Genomic DNA, 19,087 nt, shown 5'->3' with positions numbered 1-19,087 from the left:
CACACTTTAATTTGCTGTTTTAGGGTGATTTTAAATAATGGCCGGTGTGTAAATACGACAGGGGCAGGGGATTTAGTCACTTACAAATCAGACCTAATCAAAATCCCTGCATGAACTGAGGGACACGTAGAAAGCGATGGCTGAAATAGTGTGACAAGTCTAAAAGACTCTAGGAGGCTTTGCTCTAATCGAAATGGTGCGTGTAATTGTTTTACAGCGCACGGGAAATTCAAGAGTGGATAAAAAAAACAGATTTTATTTTCGATTATTTGTACTGTGTGAATAAAACCACAGGAAGTGAGCTCCACCTTCAGGTATTAGTTAGTTAGTGATGGTGTTTAACAGCAGTTGGCCTCCATAATGTTGCTTTACTGCTTTCTTCTGGGTGTAAACATCCATTACTTCTCCCTTTCCTTTCTGTCTTCTCTCCCTGTTTGTCTTCGTCTCTTCATCTTCAGTATTCATAGGTGTTGTTCTTTAACAGGTACTCCGCCTTGAATGAGACAAAAAAACAAGAAACGAATCAAAATGTAGCCAAGTTTAAATGGATCTTTGAGTTTTTGGCTGCCAGCATTTTGTTGTTGTTGTTGTTTTTAATTTTAGCCACCTAACAAAAGGCTCCGGTAAGATGATCTACATCAGCTTAAGGCTATATTCTTGCCATTAGACAGCCTTTTCTGATTTCACATTTCATAAAGAAAATCAACAATATTACATCCTGGCTCATAGTAGTGGTAGTTGTTGATCCACTGCTGCCCCCATCAGTATGACTCTCTTTTATTATGTATTGTGCATTTGAGATCCTTCTTTTTGATTTACATAAAAGGCAATAACTGAGCCAAATTGGATAGCAGTAGACCATCTATCTATCTGTTATAAGTGTAATACCAGGAAGTCCACAGGGTCCGCTGGTTGTGTCATGCAGCATTCGAGCAGACCCTGGGTCAGAGTGGGCATGACATGCTCCATCAGGTAGTTCTTCATAGGGGCCGACTGCGCTTCCATCAGCTCCTCCTGCAGCTTCCCCTCCTCCAAACCCTTTGTTCGTCACAAACATAACTCATCAAGCACCACAACATATCAACACAACAGTTTGACATATTAAGCCCTGATAATAATACAGCTCTTTAATGACTGTTACACTGTAGTTGTGGGCTTCATTTCTCAAATGTCAAAAGTGAGCTCTCTAGTTTTAACCTCAGGAAAGATTTTCTGTCAATGGAACGCGAGCACAACACATTCACTCTAACCACTTCACATGATAACACAAAAGCTTTACTATTCTTTACAGGAATAGTAAAGGTTTGAAGTGCTCTTATATTAGGTTATGACAGATATTCAGAACTCATAACAACACTATAATCCTTTTTACCAAGTGTGTTGCCATTACCAGGAACCAGCCTGGAATATGGAGGCCATCCAACAGAAAACACACATACCTAACGCTAACCCTCCCCCAAAAAGGATGACCCAATAAATAAAATAGGCCTCTTTAAAGGTGCATTATGTAATAAATCTAAAGCAACTGGTCCTAAAATCCTCCTAATATGTCACAGAGACTCAGGAATAATGTTCATATAACAAACTGAACTCACCAACAACAACAGTACAGACAAAATATTTGCATTACAGACTGCAAATCATGTTTAGAAATCATGTTTTGGCATGTGGCGCCACCTACCGCCGTCTACCAATCATTGCAGTCAGTAGAGTCTCAGCTGCCAAGCACGGGTTGCCAGTTACGTCAGAAAACGAAACCTAAAAGACCTCGGTATTTTAAATTTGAATGCAGTAACCGTTTTTGGCCACATTCTTACATATGGCACCTTTAAATCTATATCTTTTGGCATGTTTTTGCTGCTTTATCAAATTAAAGTTCGCCTTTTCTGACTGGAAAATGAAGGTTGTAAACCGCTCACTCTCCTACACCAAAGTCCATAGAGAAAATATGCACGGTTTTTAGCTGAAGGATTTCAAACACAAAACACACAAGTTGTTTTTCATTGTTTTTCTCTATGACCTTTGGTGTGTGGAATGAGCTGAAACAAACTTCAGTTTCCAGTTGGAAGACCCTATGCAACAGCAAAATATGGACAAGATATCACAGACTAAAGCTGTAATAAAGGTGATTGTTAGTTAATCCATTAACATTGGGAGTTTTTTCTCGTGTCCCCGCTGACAACACATTTTTTGTGAGGGCGAGTAAGTTTCTCTAGCTGGTTCCTGGCAATGGTGGGCATTGACTATGTGTCAGTACCTTAAAAACTCAACTATCCCTTTCACATGCTCCAGCAGCAACATTTAAATTAACTTATCGACGCTTTGGACACTTTATGCAAAGTTGACTTTATGTCTGACTAGCACCTACCCACTTCTCCCAGCGTGCAGCTCTCTCTATAGCCTCTTCTTTCTCCCTCTGCTCCTCTTTTGCCCTCAGCTGAGACTCTTTCTTCATCCTCTCCTCAGCCATCCTCCTCTCCTCCTCCTCCAGCTCGTGGCTGCAAGGGCCGTAATTCCTGGGCTTGCCCACAGTGTCACAGACCATCTGCATCAGCATAGAGCAGTTAGGTTCCTCACTGCTGGTGATCTCTGGACAGGATGACAGGGAACACAGTGCGTTTTGGCAATGTTTGAAAGCACCAGTATGAAGTAAACACAGTTCATCAGAAGTAAAAATTACATCTTAGGAAAATGTTTGCATCTTCATCTCACTGTTAGCCAGACTTTCTGACTGGAAAAATAAGTAAGTGCTCACTCTCCTGCACCAAAGTCCATAGAGAAACTCCTGTGCCTGTTGATCTACTGCTGCCTCATTTCATACATTTGTGGAACTCGGTAAGTTTGACAACAGTTTTCAAACCCTGAAGTCAGAAAATAACACATTTGAACATTTTGAACTCCTGTGTGCTTTGGTGTAACACAGCTGATTTTCACTGATGTTAAATGCCTTGGAGGCAGATGTAGGTGTTTGCCTACATGCAATTTTATTGATTTTATTGAAAAATGATTGCTGATTATGTGATTTTGTACTGCATTTTTGCATAACGTAAGATTCAATTATTGTATTGAGTATGTTGAATGCTAGGGGCCCACGGTTGGTGTAGTGGTTAGCACTCTTGCCTTTGCAGCAAGAAGACCCGGGTTCCTGGGTTCGAGCCCCGTTTGGAACAACTTCGGAACAAGGGCCTTTCTGCAAGGAGTTTGCATGTTCTCCCCGTGTGTGCGTGGGTTTTCTCCGGGTTCTCCGGCTTCCTCCCACAGTCCAAAAACATGCAATATGGGGATTAGGTGAATTGGTTACTCTAAATTGACCGTAGGTGTGAGTGTGTGAGTGAATGGTTGTTTGTCTCTATATGTGGCCCTGTGATGGACTGGCGAACTGTCCAGGGTGTACCCCGCCTGTCTGCTGAGATAGGCACAGCACCCCCCGTGACCCTCTGGTGGAGGAAAAAGCGGTAGATAATGGATGGATGGATGGATGTTGAATGCTTGAAAAAAGTGTATCTGTGCCCTAACCCATATGTACTGTTGTCTGTCCTGGCCAGGACGCTCTCGCAATTTTTTTTTTAATCTCGATGTATATGAGTATCTCTTTTATTCCAAAATGTGTGTTATTGTCTACAGTAGTCCCTATATCTTCCCCACACATGATGTAAGTGTGCTTTGTGGATTACCCAGGCAGACAGGGCTGATACCGAGCTCATCATAGTAGTCCTCAGCAGTTTCATCCTCCTTGTTTTCTCTGTATATTGCCAGGCGTGGCAGGAAGTGCTCCAGCTCGTAGTTGTTCTCCTGCAACTGCCTCTCAGGCATGTTAATCACCCGATCCCTGAGGAAATCATCTGTCGCGTCCAGGCTGAACACAAACTCTGAGAAACACAGGGAAACTGTCACGATTTATTTTAATTTACTATAATTTTTTTTTTTTTGCTACCATAAATATGCATTTCTGGCTGTTCTTTTAAATTATATTTCAAGTTTATTTAAAGGCAGTACTCTACAGATACCTGGTGTGATGGTGTTCTGCATCTTGCTAGATGTAGATGCAGAAGCCTGAGATTGCACCTCTTCTGATTCATGTTCTTTCACGAAAAAGAGAAGACAGATGTGAATGTTAGTATTTACGAGTTTTATACACAGTGCGTGGGTTCATGACATTGTCAGTGTCTCACCAGTGAAGAGCTCTTTCGCTTGGTCATATGTCTCAGGCAGGCCATCCAGAACAAAACCCTGATTTCTGCATGGGGGGGACATCAGTTTCTCCCTCACCACATTCACGACCTGCTGCTCGTCCAAAAGCCCTAATGGACAAAGACGCTGTTGAAATCATCTTACGGGGACATTCCAGCCATTTGGTATTGTATGTTAATAAAGTTGTAAAAGTTGTAAAATACAAACAAATGATACCGTAGATAAAGAATGACCTAAACTAAAGCATCCAAGTCATGGATAGGCCGATCCTTTTTCTAAAACCAAGCTTTACAGTGGAAAAATAAGACAGAAGTGCTCTATCAGTCAAGTTAGTCAGTTAGATGAAAATTCGAATTGTGGAACATGGAAATTGGAAATTCAGACATCTGACTACATCTAGAATGCAAAATAAGGCTGAAAACCATACCAAACCAAATTATTTTTATTTTAAAGCAAAGCATACATATGTGTAGTATATTCTGCCTTTAAAACCTCCTACATACTGGACCTTGAATAGTGAATTGATTTAAGTGACTTAGTAGACCACACCTCCATTCGGCTCCATACTCTCCTTCAGATTGTTGAGCAGTTCTTGGACCTCAGATACTGAATCTTCACCCTCTGCATCTACACCTGCATTCTTGGCCGTTTCCTCCTAGATATGGATACAGAAATACAGAAAGGGACATTTTAGAAGGGCAATTATGGCGCATTCACATCGAAAGCTACACAAATCTCTGCGATGAGATTACATACAAAGTCAGTGCTAAGAGTGGATGCAAAAGAATAGAATTTGAATTTAGTTATGTGCAACATAAATCGCACAATTTGAATCCCTAAAAAAAAAACACCGTCACACCGTGTGAGGGTTGTCTTGTTTTGGGATTTTGTCCTGTCATTTCCTGTTTTATTTTGAAAGACACACTCTCCTCTTGTTTCAGAGCACTTGCCCGTCCTTCATGTGTCAGCGGTGCGTCTGCCTCGATTACCAACTGCCTCTACCTGTTTCCCACTACCTCCACGCTTAAAGGGGACATATTACGCAAAATCAACTTTTAAATCATTTAAATCCTTATATTTGGGACTCTGAAGGCCCTATCAGTCGGCACAGTCTGAAAAAAGATGACTCACTCGTGTTTTTGTGGTCCTCCTCAGTCGAAGTACAGATAAAACACGCAATGTTGACTTCCGCACTCATTGGGACGTCACAATGCGCTATATTACTGGAATTGTTGTCTCGCGGAGCTCCGCTTTGTCCCTAAAACACGCGAGAGTGCTGGCGAGGGCAACAGTATCCGAAAACCGGAAGTTTTCCACAAAATGTTCTATATTCTTGTCTCCACAGTGCAGCACACTACACAAACTTCCAGCCTCAGAGGATTTATCTGTCTTTTTCATAGCCTCTGATCTCAAGTTATTTATCTCCATTTTTGTTGCTTTTGTTTCAAGTTCATTTCCATAGCGCGCTTTGCTTTGTTACTCTGATCAGGGGGAACTTTTGTTTATTAATAAAATTCTTAACTGAACCATCTCTGCGTCTGAGTCCTGCCTTGAGTCCCGGCGAGAAGCCAGGCTAGCCACTGTTAGGAACAAACAGTGTAGAAACATGTCTATGGATCAAAAAGAAAAGGTACTGTGTGTATGAGTGATTTACTGTGAAAAAAATATGACAGAAGTGTTATTAATGGTAAAAGTGTCAGTTTGTATGGTGGCGGCATCCATCAATTCCTCAGCCGGTTGTGGAGTTGGAATTCCTGAAGTCAAAGGACATTCCCCTTGAAGAAATAGCCCCTGACCTTGGGAATTCTGAGGTGCACCATAATACAGTATATCAAAGGCATGAATATGTGTCATGTGAGAACTCACTAGTTTGGTAATTGCTTCAGAGATGGTCTCCTTCAGTGTAATGTGGTGGAGACTGTAGCGTTGACAGATCAGTTTGGACAGTGCAGTTTTCCCCACTGCAGGAGGACCCAGTACACACAGACGAAGAGGCTGGAGAAAATATACACCACAGGATTACACCAACATTAAAGTAAAGTACCAATAATATTATTTCTCCAAATATAAAACTTCACTTTAGATCTTCCTCTATTCATGATTTGAACAGTTTATAATATTTTCTAACTCTATGAAAGTATACATGATTCTGTCTTACCAGCAGTCCTCTGGTTTGCCTGTACTCCTCGACCACCAGCTCTATGTTAGCCACCAAACCAGTCTCACATAACCAGCTGACAGTGAATAGTGATTTGACCAAGACGGCCTCCATGCGAAGGTTGACCATCATGGATTCAATATCCATCATCTGTTAAAAAAGAAAACGTGTCAACATCTTAAAAGAATAAACCCACAGTAAAGCTGCTGATTCATCACATTCATTGCCAATATAACTGCTCTGATCCTGGTTCTCTTGTCATCAGGCTGAAAGGAGGCCATGCAGTTTCAGGGCAAACGCACTGCAAAACCCCAAAACACCAGCAAATAAGAAAACACCAGCAAATAAGTAAACGCCAGCAAGTAACAAAACGCCAGCAAATAAGAAAACGCCAGCAAGTAACAAAACGCCAGCAAGTAACAAAACGCCAGCAAATAACAAAACGCCAGCAAGTTACAAAACGCCAGCAAGTAACAAAACGCGAGCAAATAGCAAAACACCAGCAAATAACAAAACACCAGCAAATAACAAAACACCAGCAAATAACAAAACGCCAGCAAGTAACAAAACGCCAGCAAGTAACAAAACGCGAGCAAATAACAAAACACCAGCAAATAACAAAACACCAGCAAATAACAAAACACCAGCAAATAACAAAACACCGGCAAGTAAGAAAACACCAGCAAATAAGAAAATGCCAGCAAGCAACAAAACACCAGCAAGTAAGAAAACACCAGCAGTGCGTTTTCCCCCGTCGGCCACTGTAGAAAACCCAGAGAAAACGCACTCACACACTGGCAGAACACAAACCTCTAATAGAAAAGGCCTTTGGTAGAGTGGGATTTGAACAAGTGATCCTCTTGCTGTGAGGCAACAATTCTAGCTGCAGCCCTGTGAGGCTCTAGTAGCTAGATTTAATGATTTAATAAGATTTAATGGTAAAAAATCCTCTCCAATACCTATGAAGCTCAATGAAATAAAGACACAATTTGAACAGTGACTTAAAAAAGAAGATCTTAATCTTTTTTTATTTTATATAGTCCTTGGATCACCATTGTGTTTGTATGATGTATTGTTCTAGTGCAATTTAATGTTCACCTTAAGGGACAATGACTGAACTGAACTGACCACTGAGTTGGGAAGAGGACAATTTTCATTTTTAGTTTTTTAGCAAAAATGAGGCATAGCTAAATAACACTTCCGATGTAAGCAATTACAACGTACACTTAAGTCCTGTGTGAGGAAGGCATCTTCAAATGACTTTTGCTTGATCTTCCCTGATCCAAGTTCAGCAGCTATTGCCTGGTGGAGAGTAGAAAGAATCACAAGATGATTTGTTCAGGCTGTATCACATTTCCAGCACATAGCACATGACACACACATGCTCAGAACAAATGAGTACACCCCCTTCAATCAATGTCTCCAGGCCAATTCTTATCTTAACCCTCAAGCTCAACCCTTAATCTTAACTGGCCCTCAAAACCAAGTGTTGAGGGTTATTTTGTCACTTAGAAATGGGACACCCCTTAAATGCAGATACGTCTTCAGACTGTGGGGGGCAGAATAACGCGAAAGCTGCGTCCAGTCTGTCAACTCCAAAAAAGAAGAAGAACACATTTACGTCAGGATAATTTATTATGATCCGTTTGTCAGTCAAGTTATTAGGTTGTCAGTTAGTTAAAAGATGATACTCATACAAATGACAGTTACCACACACCACGGCTTATTGAAAAGTAAACCATAGCAAACGATCGCTTGTCCGCACCGGCCGGCTATTGACAAAAGATCGTAAAATAAAAATAAATGTTACGCAACAATGACGTCAGTAATCCATAATATGGGCCTAAACTAAGATAATCCAATGGTTTTCATCATTTTTATATCTCTATTAACAAAGAAAATACTTAATTTGTAGCTTACTCGTTTCGCTGCTTTCGGCGCCATCTTTGTTATGTGAAAACACACAATGCATTCTGGGTAGCCCTTGCTCCCAAGGGTGGTCTCGGGAAATCTCAATATTAAGGGCGATACAGCCCTTAAACTTGCCCCTCAACTTAATTTTTCTGAGGAATATAGTGAAAATTCTGATTCGGAAATTAAAGTAAAGGTTTTTGACCAATTTTTGGTGGGTGTACTCATTTATGCTGAACAGTGGACTTCCCTTGAACCAGATACTGTGTTCTTAATAAACATTCTAATGGTTTGTGTGTTCTTGGTGGTTTATTGGGAGTTTGGAAAGGAGTCTCCACATTCTTGTTGCAATCAGATCTTCCCCTAACATATACTGTAGGTACCTTCGCAACATCTTCCATAGTACTGCTGGCAGAGTCCACAGCAACCAGGTAGTGCGGCTTGGGCTGATGTTCAATCACATTCTGAATCACTCTGAAAGAAGAAGAAGAAGATTTGTATTGTTTTTAGTGATTACGTTGTCTCATATTCAACCTTACTCCAGTATCTGGTTTAATCTGATAATTTTTACAAAGTCCCTGATTGGGGTTTTTCAGCCTATTACAACAAACATGATATCCTTGACACTAAGCATCTAGACAAATACAATTGCTGATCACCACTGTCACTGAATTGCAAGGTCAAAACAGTAGAGATGCAAAGATTGTTTGATGTGTGAGACTGTTTATCAAACCTTGCGAGGTCACTGATGTGAATCATAGGGATGGTGTTGTGGCCATCTCCAAAGACAGGCGTTTCAGGTTCATGTCCAAGCCATGTTGTCTAATAATAAGACAGAGGTTTGTTTCAACACTATAACAAAATTTGGTTTGAGACCAATAGTAGCTGGTGTTTATTAAGACAAACATTTTAAATGCATGAAAAAAGACTGTTAAGACTGAACACTCAATTAGTGGGAAGCAAGTGGAGCTTGGTTTAAGTGCTAATTATCAACACTGGTCTTTCAATCTCACCTTGAAAAAGAAGTGCAAGACATTCTCTCCCATCCCATACTGAAGTCCTGATGCCACCACATAAGTCAAGAATAATGTTCTGTCCTACAAATGACAACCCCAAAGTGACAAAAAAAAAAAGTGATATCACTTCTCAACTCTCAGTACAAAACACAACAACTCTGGACTTTGGTACTCACTGTTTTGCCCATTTTGGCCACTTTCTTCTCCAGGTAAATATGTTGCCTGAAGCTTGGATGTGGTTTTCTTTTGACAAACATCTTGTCAGTGAAAGGACGCTCTGGATTTTCCTGTTGCACAAAAAAAGGCATGCTACTGATGGACATGGACACATGAGTGCAGCCGTTTGAGTTGCTGATTCGTCAAGTAAGGAGGACAAGCCTTCAGTACAGAGTTCCATGTAGCATGTAAATGAAAATTTAAGTACCAGTAGATGCTTAGACAATCACATCACGCTATTATGAGTGTGCAATGGCCCTGTTTGAGTTGAGATCTTGAAATTCATGTGCTCTAAACAAATGAGTACACAGTGCACATTCAAAGTGAGGTACCTAATCTGAGACACGGCACTTGTGTCCACTTACCGGGTCTGGCTTGCTGCATGCCCAGGTCATCACTGTGGAAATGAGGATGAACATCTTTGGTTCAGAGAAATGTCCAATTTCATTGTGAAGAGCTGCAAGCACAACACGACACAGGGACCATTACCTGATGTATTCACTCAAAAGCTCTACATTCTGTGTTTGTTTCTCTCAGTGTCGGGACTCTGGTAGTAGATCTAGGAGAAACCTCTCCAGTATCCCACAAAAGTTGATCCAGTGAGGAGACAGGACGAAAAGTCAGCTATTGTGTTCTTACGTATGTCAAACAGATACGATTATATCAGCTCTGACATGGGAGTAAAAGCACCAGTGGACATCACACCAGAATAAATGTTACTTATGACCAAATAAGTAAATGCAATATGGATAAAAATGGTAAATCTCAGCACAGTAATGAATGCAGCTGTAATCAGAGAGCTGCTTACCTGAAACTGCCCAGAAGGCTTCTTCCACCTGATCCTCGTTGTGGCTGACATTGTAGATGATGACATCACACGCCATCAGTTTAAGGAGAAGCTCGTCCCTGTCCAGACCCTTAAAAACAAACACTTCAAACTGAGTATAGACTGACTCCTGACTATCTTATGGGACAGCTGTTATTGCATGAAGTACTCACAAAGTATTCCTCCAGCACGTGTGGGCTTTCCTCGTCAGATTTCTCAGAAACACTTCCAACAATCTGCACAGCTCCATATGTCTTCTTGTCTTTCTCCTCCTCAATATCAGGCTCAACAGTCGGTCCAACGAAACGTTTACGCAAGAACTGTGAACATTTTAACTGTCTATTAATGTCGGACTGCTTTCAATCTTTCAATATAATGCTACCATTCCAACACTCTGAAAGATGAAGAATTGAATTGATTGAAATCATTCAATTAGCAGATGATGCAGTTCAATTTACATTAGACACAAATCTGATAATATACTCAATCCTGTCCCATGCCATCTATCCTACTACAAAATGTGTCAAAATGTGAATTTTAGAGTTCATATAATACTGACAAAACATCAATACATAACATTTTGAATGTATTTGTACTACACATGCATATATTTTTAATTTGTGGCTTGAAGGGGAGTCAAGTTTTCTTTCTAAATGTGTTTATCATAAGGGCCACATATAGAGACAAACAACTTCCACTCTCACACCTACAGTCAATTTAGAGTGTCCAGTTTACCTAATCCCAGAAAGGCCCTTATTCCCAATCATTTCAAATGGATAAAATAATATTTGAAAAACCAGAATTCCTTTGGCACTTGATACAACAAAGCTATCTCAAAAGCAGCCTATATTCACCATATTGTTAATTCGAACAAAGAAAAATATTACAACCAAGAATGAATGACTTTATTTACAATATCAATAGTATTGACAATCATATAATTTATCTCATAGATTTACAAAAGGATGAAGTTCCAGCTTCTCCCAACAATGGTTAATTACTCAACTCATAGAGTCACAAAATCAGTGCAAAGATGCAAGTTGAAGCAAATGTTATGTCAACTATACTGGGCAGTGCAAATTTCCTGATGTGAATCCCACAAAGATGCAAAAAAATATCCATGTCTTCTTATGGACTGTCGCCAACTGCCCGATGACCAACTATCAGAGCAGTGTGTCCAGGCTTTAACTATGGACTGGAATTAGCACAGCATAGCAACTCAACACTGACTCCACATGTCAATATATTTACCTTGGATATGTATTTGGATGAGTAAGAGTCTATGGAGTTGATGAAAATCCGTTTGGGCAAGTGCTTCATTGCCTCCATCTTCAGCCTCAGCATCTCCTCCGTATCCTTTCCTTTTCTATGCATCTCTTTCTTCAGGTTTGGACAGACTGGCCGTCTTTTATGCTCTTCTTTTACGGCACTTGACATCAGTAATGTTGGATTAGTTCCTTCTTCTAAATTTGGATTGTATTTCCTAACAAATTGTGTCCAATTTGCTCACTGCAACTTTCTCTTTTTCTTCTTCTTCTTGTTCTTCTTCTTCAACAGGTGTGGATCAAAGCACAAAAGCCTTTGAAGGGACAGTTAAAACTAGTAGGAAGAGAACTCTGAAGCTTTGAACTGTGATAAAGGAAGGCAGTATTACACCTCTCAGAGTACAGAGTACATACTGTGGGAATATATTAGGAGGCAGAGTAAAACAAATTGTTATTTGAAACATGTACATAGGTGTATAGAGGCCCATTTCCAGCAACCATCTCTCCAGTGTTCTAATGGCACATTGTGTTTGCTAATCGTGATAGAAGGCTATTGGATGATTAGAAAACCCTTGAAAACCCTTGTGATATTATGTTAGCAAAGCTGAAAACTTCTTTGACGAAAGCAAAGTTTGAAAGGCAAAATGATTATTTTGAATAAAAATCATTATTTCTAATCTTATCAATGTCTTGACTATATTTTCTATTCATTTTGCAACTCTTTGGACGAATAAAAGTGTAAGTTTTAATGAAAAACACCAAAAAAAATTGTATAGATGACCCCTAACTTTTGAACAGTACTGTACATATTTAATTCATGATAGCTATCATATAATTAATTTGACTTGAATCACAGACACTCTTGCCGCGATAAATAAATAAAGACCAAAAAAAGAGAGGAGTCGGGTGGTGCTTTTTTAATTCAACTTATTTGAAACGTCACAGGATTCTAGTATAGTTATATATAGTCATATGTATAGTTGTATATTTGTGGGTCAAAGTGTCAAAGTCAAAATGTTTTGTCTGTTCTCATAATTGGGATTCATATTAATACATTGAGGAGAGCAGGTGTTGGATTAACGGACAGGAGGGTGATTGTGTAAAACAGACTTCAAACTTCAGTTTTGAGATTGGTCAACATGCACTTTAGTATCGACCAAGGTCTTGTTTAGACTGCAGCCCAAATTGGATCAAGTCTAGTCTTCCACATGGATGGGTATAGTTACAGGCCACTTCCCAGAAAAAAAGGTGTCTGTTTCTGTCCCAATGGTTATGTGAAGCTGCGGTGCAAACTTTCTTTTGATTTTCAAACAACTGTCGTCCACTGTGTCGATACATCTCTATCTCTGCAGATCTACACTATTGTGAGCAGTGCCGCGAGAGATGCAGAAGAGAATCTTTTTTTGAAATCCAATGTCATGTTGAGACGTTGAAAAGAGATCTGGATCTGATCAGAATCACATTCTTTATCACAAATCTGATATCATGTGTTTTTAAGCTGTCCAGACTGCCAAAATATCAAGCTATACAATGTGAATATAATGCTTAAAAATCTGATTCGGGCTGCAGTCTAAACAAACCTTAAGTGCAGTCAAACTCTCTTCACATCACAATTGTCATTTTCTTCGTCCTACAACTCATCTCGTCTTCTTTTCTTGACCTCGTGACATTTTACAGCGAGGTCAAGGAACAGAAGATAACGGACTGGTTGAACGATCCAATCACAGTGAGCTGTAAAACATAAATACTTATTCTAGACATATAAAGACTTTTCCTATATCTATTCAGTTTTGTTCCCCTCAGGATGAATTGTATTCAATATGTTGATCAGTCCAATTTTCATTGAGTGCTATCAGTCATTTTGCTCCATGTAGATGTGTATGTGCACGTTTTATAGCACTTATGTTGCATGACTGCCCTCTTCTGGGTTTAATCATCCATTATTGTTTCACTGCATTAATATGTGCTTTGTTTTGTTCCTTCTGTTTATTCTTAGCGTCTCCTAGAAAATGGCATCTGTAATCTCCTGTATCTCCTGATCCTTATCTCAGTTCCTGTCCTTCTTCCTCCTTCCTCGTTTGTCAGTTAGATATTCTTGCACAGCAGTCTCCTCGCCTTTCTAATTCCTTATTTTATTTATACACTTCAGAGATAATGATGATAATGATGATGATGACCAATATGAAACCAATCAGGATAGCCCACACCTTGCGGTTCTTCCACCTGCAGTTCCGTTTCACCTTGATGGCACTGGTCTTGAACTGGGCGGCGCCGGCCTGCAGTGCATCTGTTCTGTCCACCAGGTCACACAGCTTTTGGTCACGTTCCAGCAGCTTGTGCATATTAACTTCCATAACAGCCACCACCTCGTCCACTTGGGCCTTGGTCTGTTGCAAGAGGTCGCCACATGAATTGTTGACATGGGCTGACATTGTGAGAGGAAATGTCTTTGTTTGAGAGCTAAAGGCGCCTGGTGGTAACGGTTATATTACGTTATAACTTTCAGTTTCTTCGAGTAGAAAATGTTTGTTTGGCATCTATGTGTTGTATAACTTCTTATTTGAATGATTTCTGGCAGGCTGTAGAATAGAGGGTGTAATCATGTTTTACAGTTCCAGGTCCATAGTTCTCTCTGTCTGTTGAATCACTGCCTTCTTCTCTTTACTTTAACCTCCATTTTTCCTTTGAATCCTTTGAATTATTTAAAGTGCCTGGAAAACCAAATGCAGCATTTGCCGTTCTTCATCTTCTAATCGAATCTTCCGAGAGCACGCGCTGTGATTGAAAAGAAATTACAACTGCGGTGTAGAGAATTGTGGAGTAAAGATGCAGTGGCTAACTCTGTTGCCTCACAACAAGAAAGTCACCGGTTTGGATCCCGGTGAGGAATCTGTTTTACCAACTACAGAATCTCCTTAAAAAAAAGAAAATCAATCACACGAAGATGAAAGAGAAGCAGCTTCAAACTGCTTTTGTATACATCCAGGATTGCGGCCACCGAAAAGTACAGCGTCGCTCCTAGGTTTGTTGACATGTTTTCCTTTTCTCTGCATACGCTACCATTTAAAAGTTAGGGGTCACTTAGAAATGTCCTTATTTTTTTCAACTAATATAACATTAAATTCATCAGAAATACACTCTATACATTGCTAATATGGTAAATGACTATTCTAGCTGCAAACATGTTTCTATTTGCTGTATTTTTATCAATTCTATCACTGTATTACTCTGGATAATGTGGTTTGATTCTTTTATGATAGTAATCTCTTATTTGCAGGTAACTTTTAATTCATTTTTAATTGTCTGAATTCTTTCTTTAACTCTGTGAAACTTTTTAAGAGAACTCTGTGGGTTAATGTGCATACCACTGTAATGCCCCTGTCCCACCGTCATCTCGATAGATTAATAATTTCATGTCTCTATTTAATTCTTTTACCATCTTTCTCCAGATAACCAGTGTTTGTTTAGTAATTAAATTTTTGCTTTGTTGAGGCAAATTATTTCCTATGTCCCCTAATATTGCTTGAATCTGGAAACTTTCAGTCCTGGACTCTATGTCTTTCCATCTTGCTTGATATAGATGATAGCATGTACAGTCCTTGCTTGAGCTGCGTAAAAGTATTGTTTCAGATTAGGTAAGGACAACCCTCGCTCTTCTTTTTGTAGTTGAAGTGTCTTATACCTGATCCTTGGCCTCTTTCCAGCCCAGATAAATCTTAAGTTTGTCATTGTGTCTGAATTGTATTTACGGAATCATCTTTCGGATTGATTGGAAAAGGTACAGGAACAGTATTTATTTTTATGACCTCAATTCATGTCTCGAAGTAAGTTAAAGCTTAATATTATTGTTGATGTTATTATAATTTATTTCAAATATTTCGGTGAGATCTGTTCCCAATACCACACCCAGACATTTAATTACTTTGGAATTCCATTTGATTGTATATTTCTCGGCTTGGGGAATAATTTGGTGTAAGAATTTGTGTTTTTGCTATCTGCCATAATCTTGACATCAGATTAGGAAAAGTCCTATCCGGGTTTTCCACTACCGCAATAACATCATCAGCAAAAAGCCTGATGCGATGCTCCTGCTGTCCTACATGGATTCCTTTTAAGTTGTTACTTTGGTCCGATCATTTGTGCCAGTGGCTCAATAAATACAGCAAACAAAGTAGGGCTAAGACAACATCCTTGACGGGTTCCTCGTTTGTAAAACCAATCTATCAGTTAGGTGTCCATTAATGTTTATCCTCCCCGTAGGTTCGTGGTAGAGAGGCCTAGCATACATTGCATTAACTGTTCTTGAATCTTTCCCCAAGACAATAAGAAGTCAACTTCTTATTGTCTTCCTCTCTAAGCTGCCCTTGCTATTAACATCCCTCTCATAGCTTTAACCGTGTCCCATATATGGTAGAAGCCACTGGGCTGTCGTTCAAGGACGCTATTCTCACGTTATTACACTGCATTACTTAAACGGATAAAGACATAAAGAAAACATCAGTTGCTCCACCAACATTGCCAGAACGGTTGTATGGATCAAACAGAGCAAATATAACAAATGAACTGAACTCCAAATAATTGAGGATCTTTCTGTCCTCCAACAATCTGATCCCATTGGTGGATCTAGGGGAAACTCTCTTAAATTAAGAGGGGCCTAACTAAGTAAGGACATGACCTACAATGAGGGTTTTAGTCATTTCTAAAATTTAGAAATGACTAATGAGTCCAACTTTAGAACTTAGAAAAGGAAAATCAAGCAACCCAGACCACCGATAGTTACTTTACTTTTAGCGTAGGAACAGGTTAACTTTCATTCTGACAACTATAAACAGGCAGTATCAGAACATTCCTTCCGGTTTTGCTTCTTTATATATTTTCTGTTCTTAATCAAAGAATCTTCGGAACTCTTGCAGTCAGTATGATTTCCTCGCTCTAGTTATTCCAGTTTTTAGGGAGTTTTAATTCTGAGACTATCGGGAGCTCTGGTGCCACGCAGCCTATAACTGAGTACCTTTTAAAGCTCATATAGAGTGGTCCTATCGCACGTATATGTGAGTTATGGAGGTCTACTTACATACAATAACTTGTTTTTATGGTCAAAAACCTCCTAGTTGCTGTAAATAAGCCGATAGAAATCTCTCCTCACTGAAGCTCTCGTCAGTCGCGCTGTTTCAGACTGAAATCTCATCCCCAGACGACGGACTGTGTTGTGATTGGCCGGCCAGCATGAGCTTTCCCTACTTTCTTGTGACTGGCCAATACCTGGAAGTGACGCAATTAGCACACCCGCTCTCAGAAGCGCAGCTCCCCCCTCTGGAACGGTGGATGCACTGCTACTCATCATCAAAACATTGTTTTAACAATGACACTGATGCTGATGTTGTTCTTCTTCTGCGGTTCAATGTACACAACCGGATGTGGCGGGACTAGTGCCCGGAGCAGGAGGATCTTCTTTTCAGGAGAACCGCTGTTTATGTAACCGGACCGGGTTTTTTCAGAGATCTCGCTGAGCCCGAGATTACAATACAACACAGCGTTCTCAGCAGTGGCTGAACTGTTTGTTTTGAACCTTCAGGGCTTCATAAACGAGGTAATGGCACAGATACACTAAAAAAACTGTGTTAATTGGAACTTTAAAGTTCTATATAAATAACATTGTATTGTAATTTTAAGTCAGTGACAAATTCCACATTCATACTGTATAGATCCACATTCTCTGTCTCCTGAAAACACACATATGCACAGAAGAGGATTAGATTAGATTAGATGTTTTTGGTTTTAATTCAGAAATCTGAGAATTTAAGTGCAAAATTGAGGTTATTTTCACAGTATAATTAATTCTTACTTTAAAAAATAAATACATTTGTTTTCATATACATGTGGCCCTAATCGTCTTCCGTACATTGTGTGTGTGTGTGTGTCCGCGCGCGCGTGCGAGTTTGCGTGCGTGTGCAGTGTTTACCTGAGCGATGTATTTGGATGAATAAGAGTCTAAGTTGTTGATGTAAACTCGTTTGGGTGACTGCTCCAACTCCACTGCCTCCATCATCGGCTCCGCCATGTTAGCTGTGTTGTTGATGGTCTGCCGTTTCCATAGAGACGCGTTGTCTCTCTCTCTCTCTCTCTCTCTCTCTCTCTCTCTCTCTCTCTCTGTCCCCGCCCAGCCGGATCAGTTAGAACAGTAGCCCCGCCCACTACGGCCGCCGCAATCAGTGTAACAGGTGTCGCTGTCCCCAAAAAGTACACACATCACTACATAAAAACACACACACACACGTCATTATCACGTCTGCACATCACACACACACCCGCATCTCTCGTGTCTTACATTATTATTCAACTGAACTCTGCTGCTCCTACAGCGCCCCCACCTGGAGGAATCAACAACAACATCACTGCTCCCCCTGTCCTGCAGGTGGAATCAAACACCTATCTACTCACTCAAATAAAGGCTCTCTGTTACTCAAACCAGTGCTTGAATACTGATGTTTTGATTCTTCAGAAAGTGCAGCAAGTGTTTTCAAATAAAGAATAAAGGAAACACACACACACACACACACACACACACACAAACACGGTGCTCTTCTGAGGACACTGCACACATCATAAGCAGAACATTATCCAGAGGTGGAAAAAGTAGTTACATTTTGTACTCAAGTAAAAGTACCAATACTTTGATGAAATATTACTAAAGTAGAAGTAAAAGTAGTCATCTGAAAATGTACTCAAGTAGAAGTAAAAAAGTAGTTAATTTGAAATGTACTTTAAGTAAAAGTTACTTAGTTACTTTGCGTGGGGTGTGAGGGTAGTAGAAATATGACAAGGGGTCAGAAATCCAAAACTATTTTGGAGCTCACGCGCCTGGCGCGACACAGGATATTACATCACGTTTGGCGCCCTCTATGTTCACGCGCCAGTGCTGGTGCTAATCACATCATCATTAGTCTGGTTCTGGTGTATATTTTCCCCCTGTAGGTCTTCATTGTGCTGAATTTTTATTTTTACTCAGTAACGGATAGGATTTATAAAGTAACTAAGTACAATACTTGAGTCAATACGTACTCAAGTAAAATACAAAAATCCGGATTTTAAATTGTACTTAACACATATAAAGTATTCAATACAGTAACTTGAGTAAATGTATTTAGTTACCTTCCATCTCTGACATTATACCACTTATTGTCTAACCCCAACCTGAGCCTGAACCACATTCTCAGGAATGAGTTTCTGACTCATTAGGACCAGGTTTTGGTCTCCATGAGGACTATTGGTCCGGACAAGGTCAGTGTTTATGCTAGAATTGTCCTTAAGAGGTGACAAATACAAGTTCACATGCTCACACAAACACACATTCTCCTCCAATTACTGTTTTGTTTGTTTGTTGGTTGTTGTTTTTTTAAGTTATAAACAATATTCGTTGATTAGATAAGATTATCTATTCACTCAGGTATGTTGTCACTTCTGCCTCTGAGAAAAGAATAACAGTTGTATTTGTTTGTCTTTT

At 39.8% G+C, this 19,087-nt stretch overlaps 1 protein-coding gene across 1 annotated transcript; it reads right to left on the bottom strand.

The window, feature by feature from the left end:
- Positions 1-454: 454 nt before the first annotated feature.
- On the bottom strand, positions 455-17,644 carry ak7b (adenylate kinase 7b; the record flags this gene model as incomplete). The annotated part of the gene is made up of 19 exons (XM_083907780.1): positions 455-493; positions 889-1,038; positions 2,369-2,589; positions 3,675-3,869; positions 4,008-4,082; positions 4,173-4,301; positions 4,741-4,846; positions 6,058-6,186; positions 6,350-6,499; positions 7,574-7,651; positions 8,644-8,734; positions 8,994-9,082; positions 9,274-9,357; positions 9,453-9,563; positions 9,858-9,949; positions 10,301-10,409; positions 10,492-10,638; positions 13,791-13,970; positions 17,546-17,644. The coding sequence occupies 19 exons, from the start codon at positions 17,642-17,644 to the stop codon at positions 455-457; spliced, it is 2,274 nt and encodes a 757-aa protein (XP_083763906.1).
- Between the last annotated feature and the right edge of the window lie 1,443 nt (positions 17,645-19,087).

Source organism: Microchirus variegatus, assembly GCF_963457635.1.
Source record: "Microchirus variegatus genome assembly, chromosome: 21".
NCBI classification, from domain to species: domain Eukaryota; kingdom Metazoa; phylum Chordata; class Actinopteri; order Pleuronectiformes; family Soleidae; genus Microchirus; species Microchirus variegatus.
Note: the sequence above shows the minus strand (reverse complement) of the source record. Positions and strands in the feature narration are given on the sequence as shown.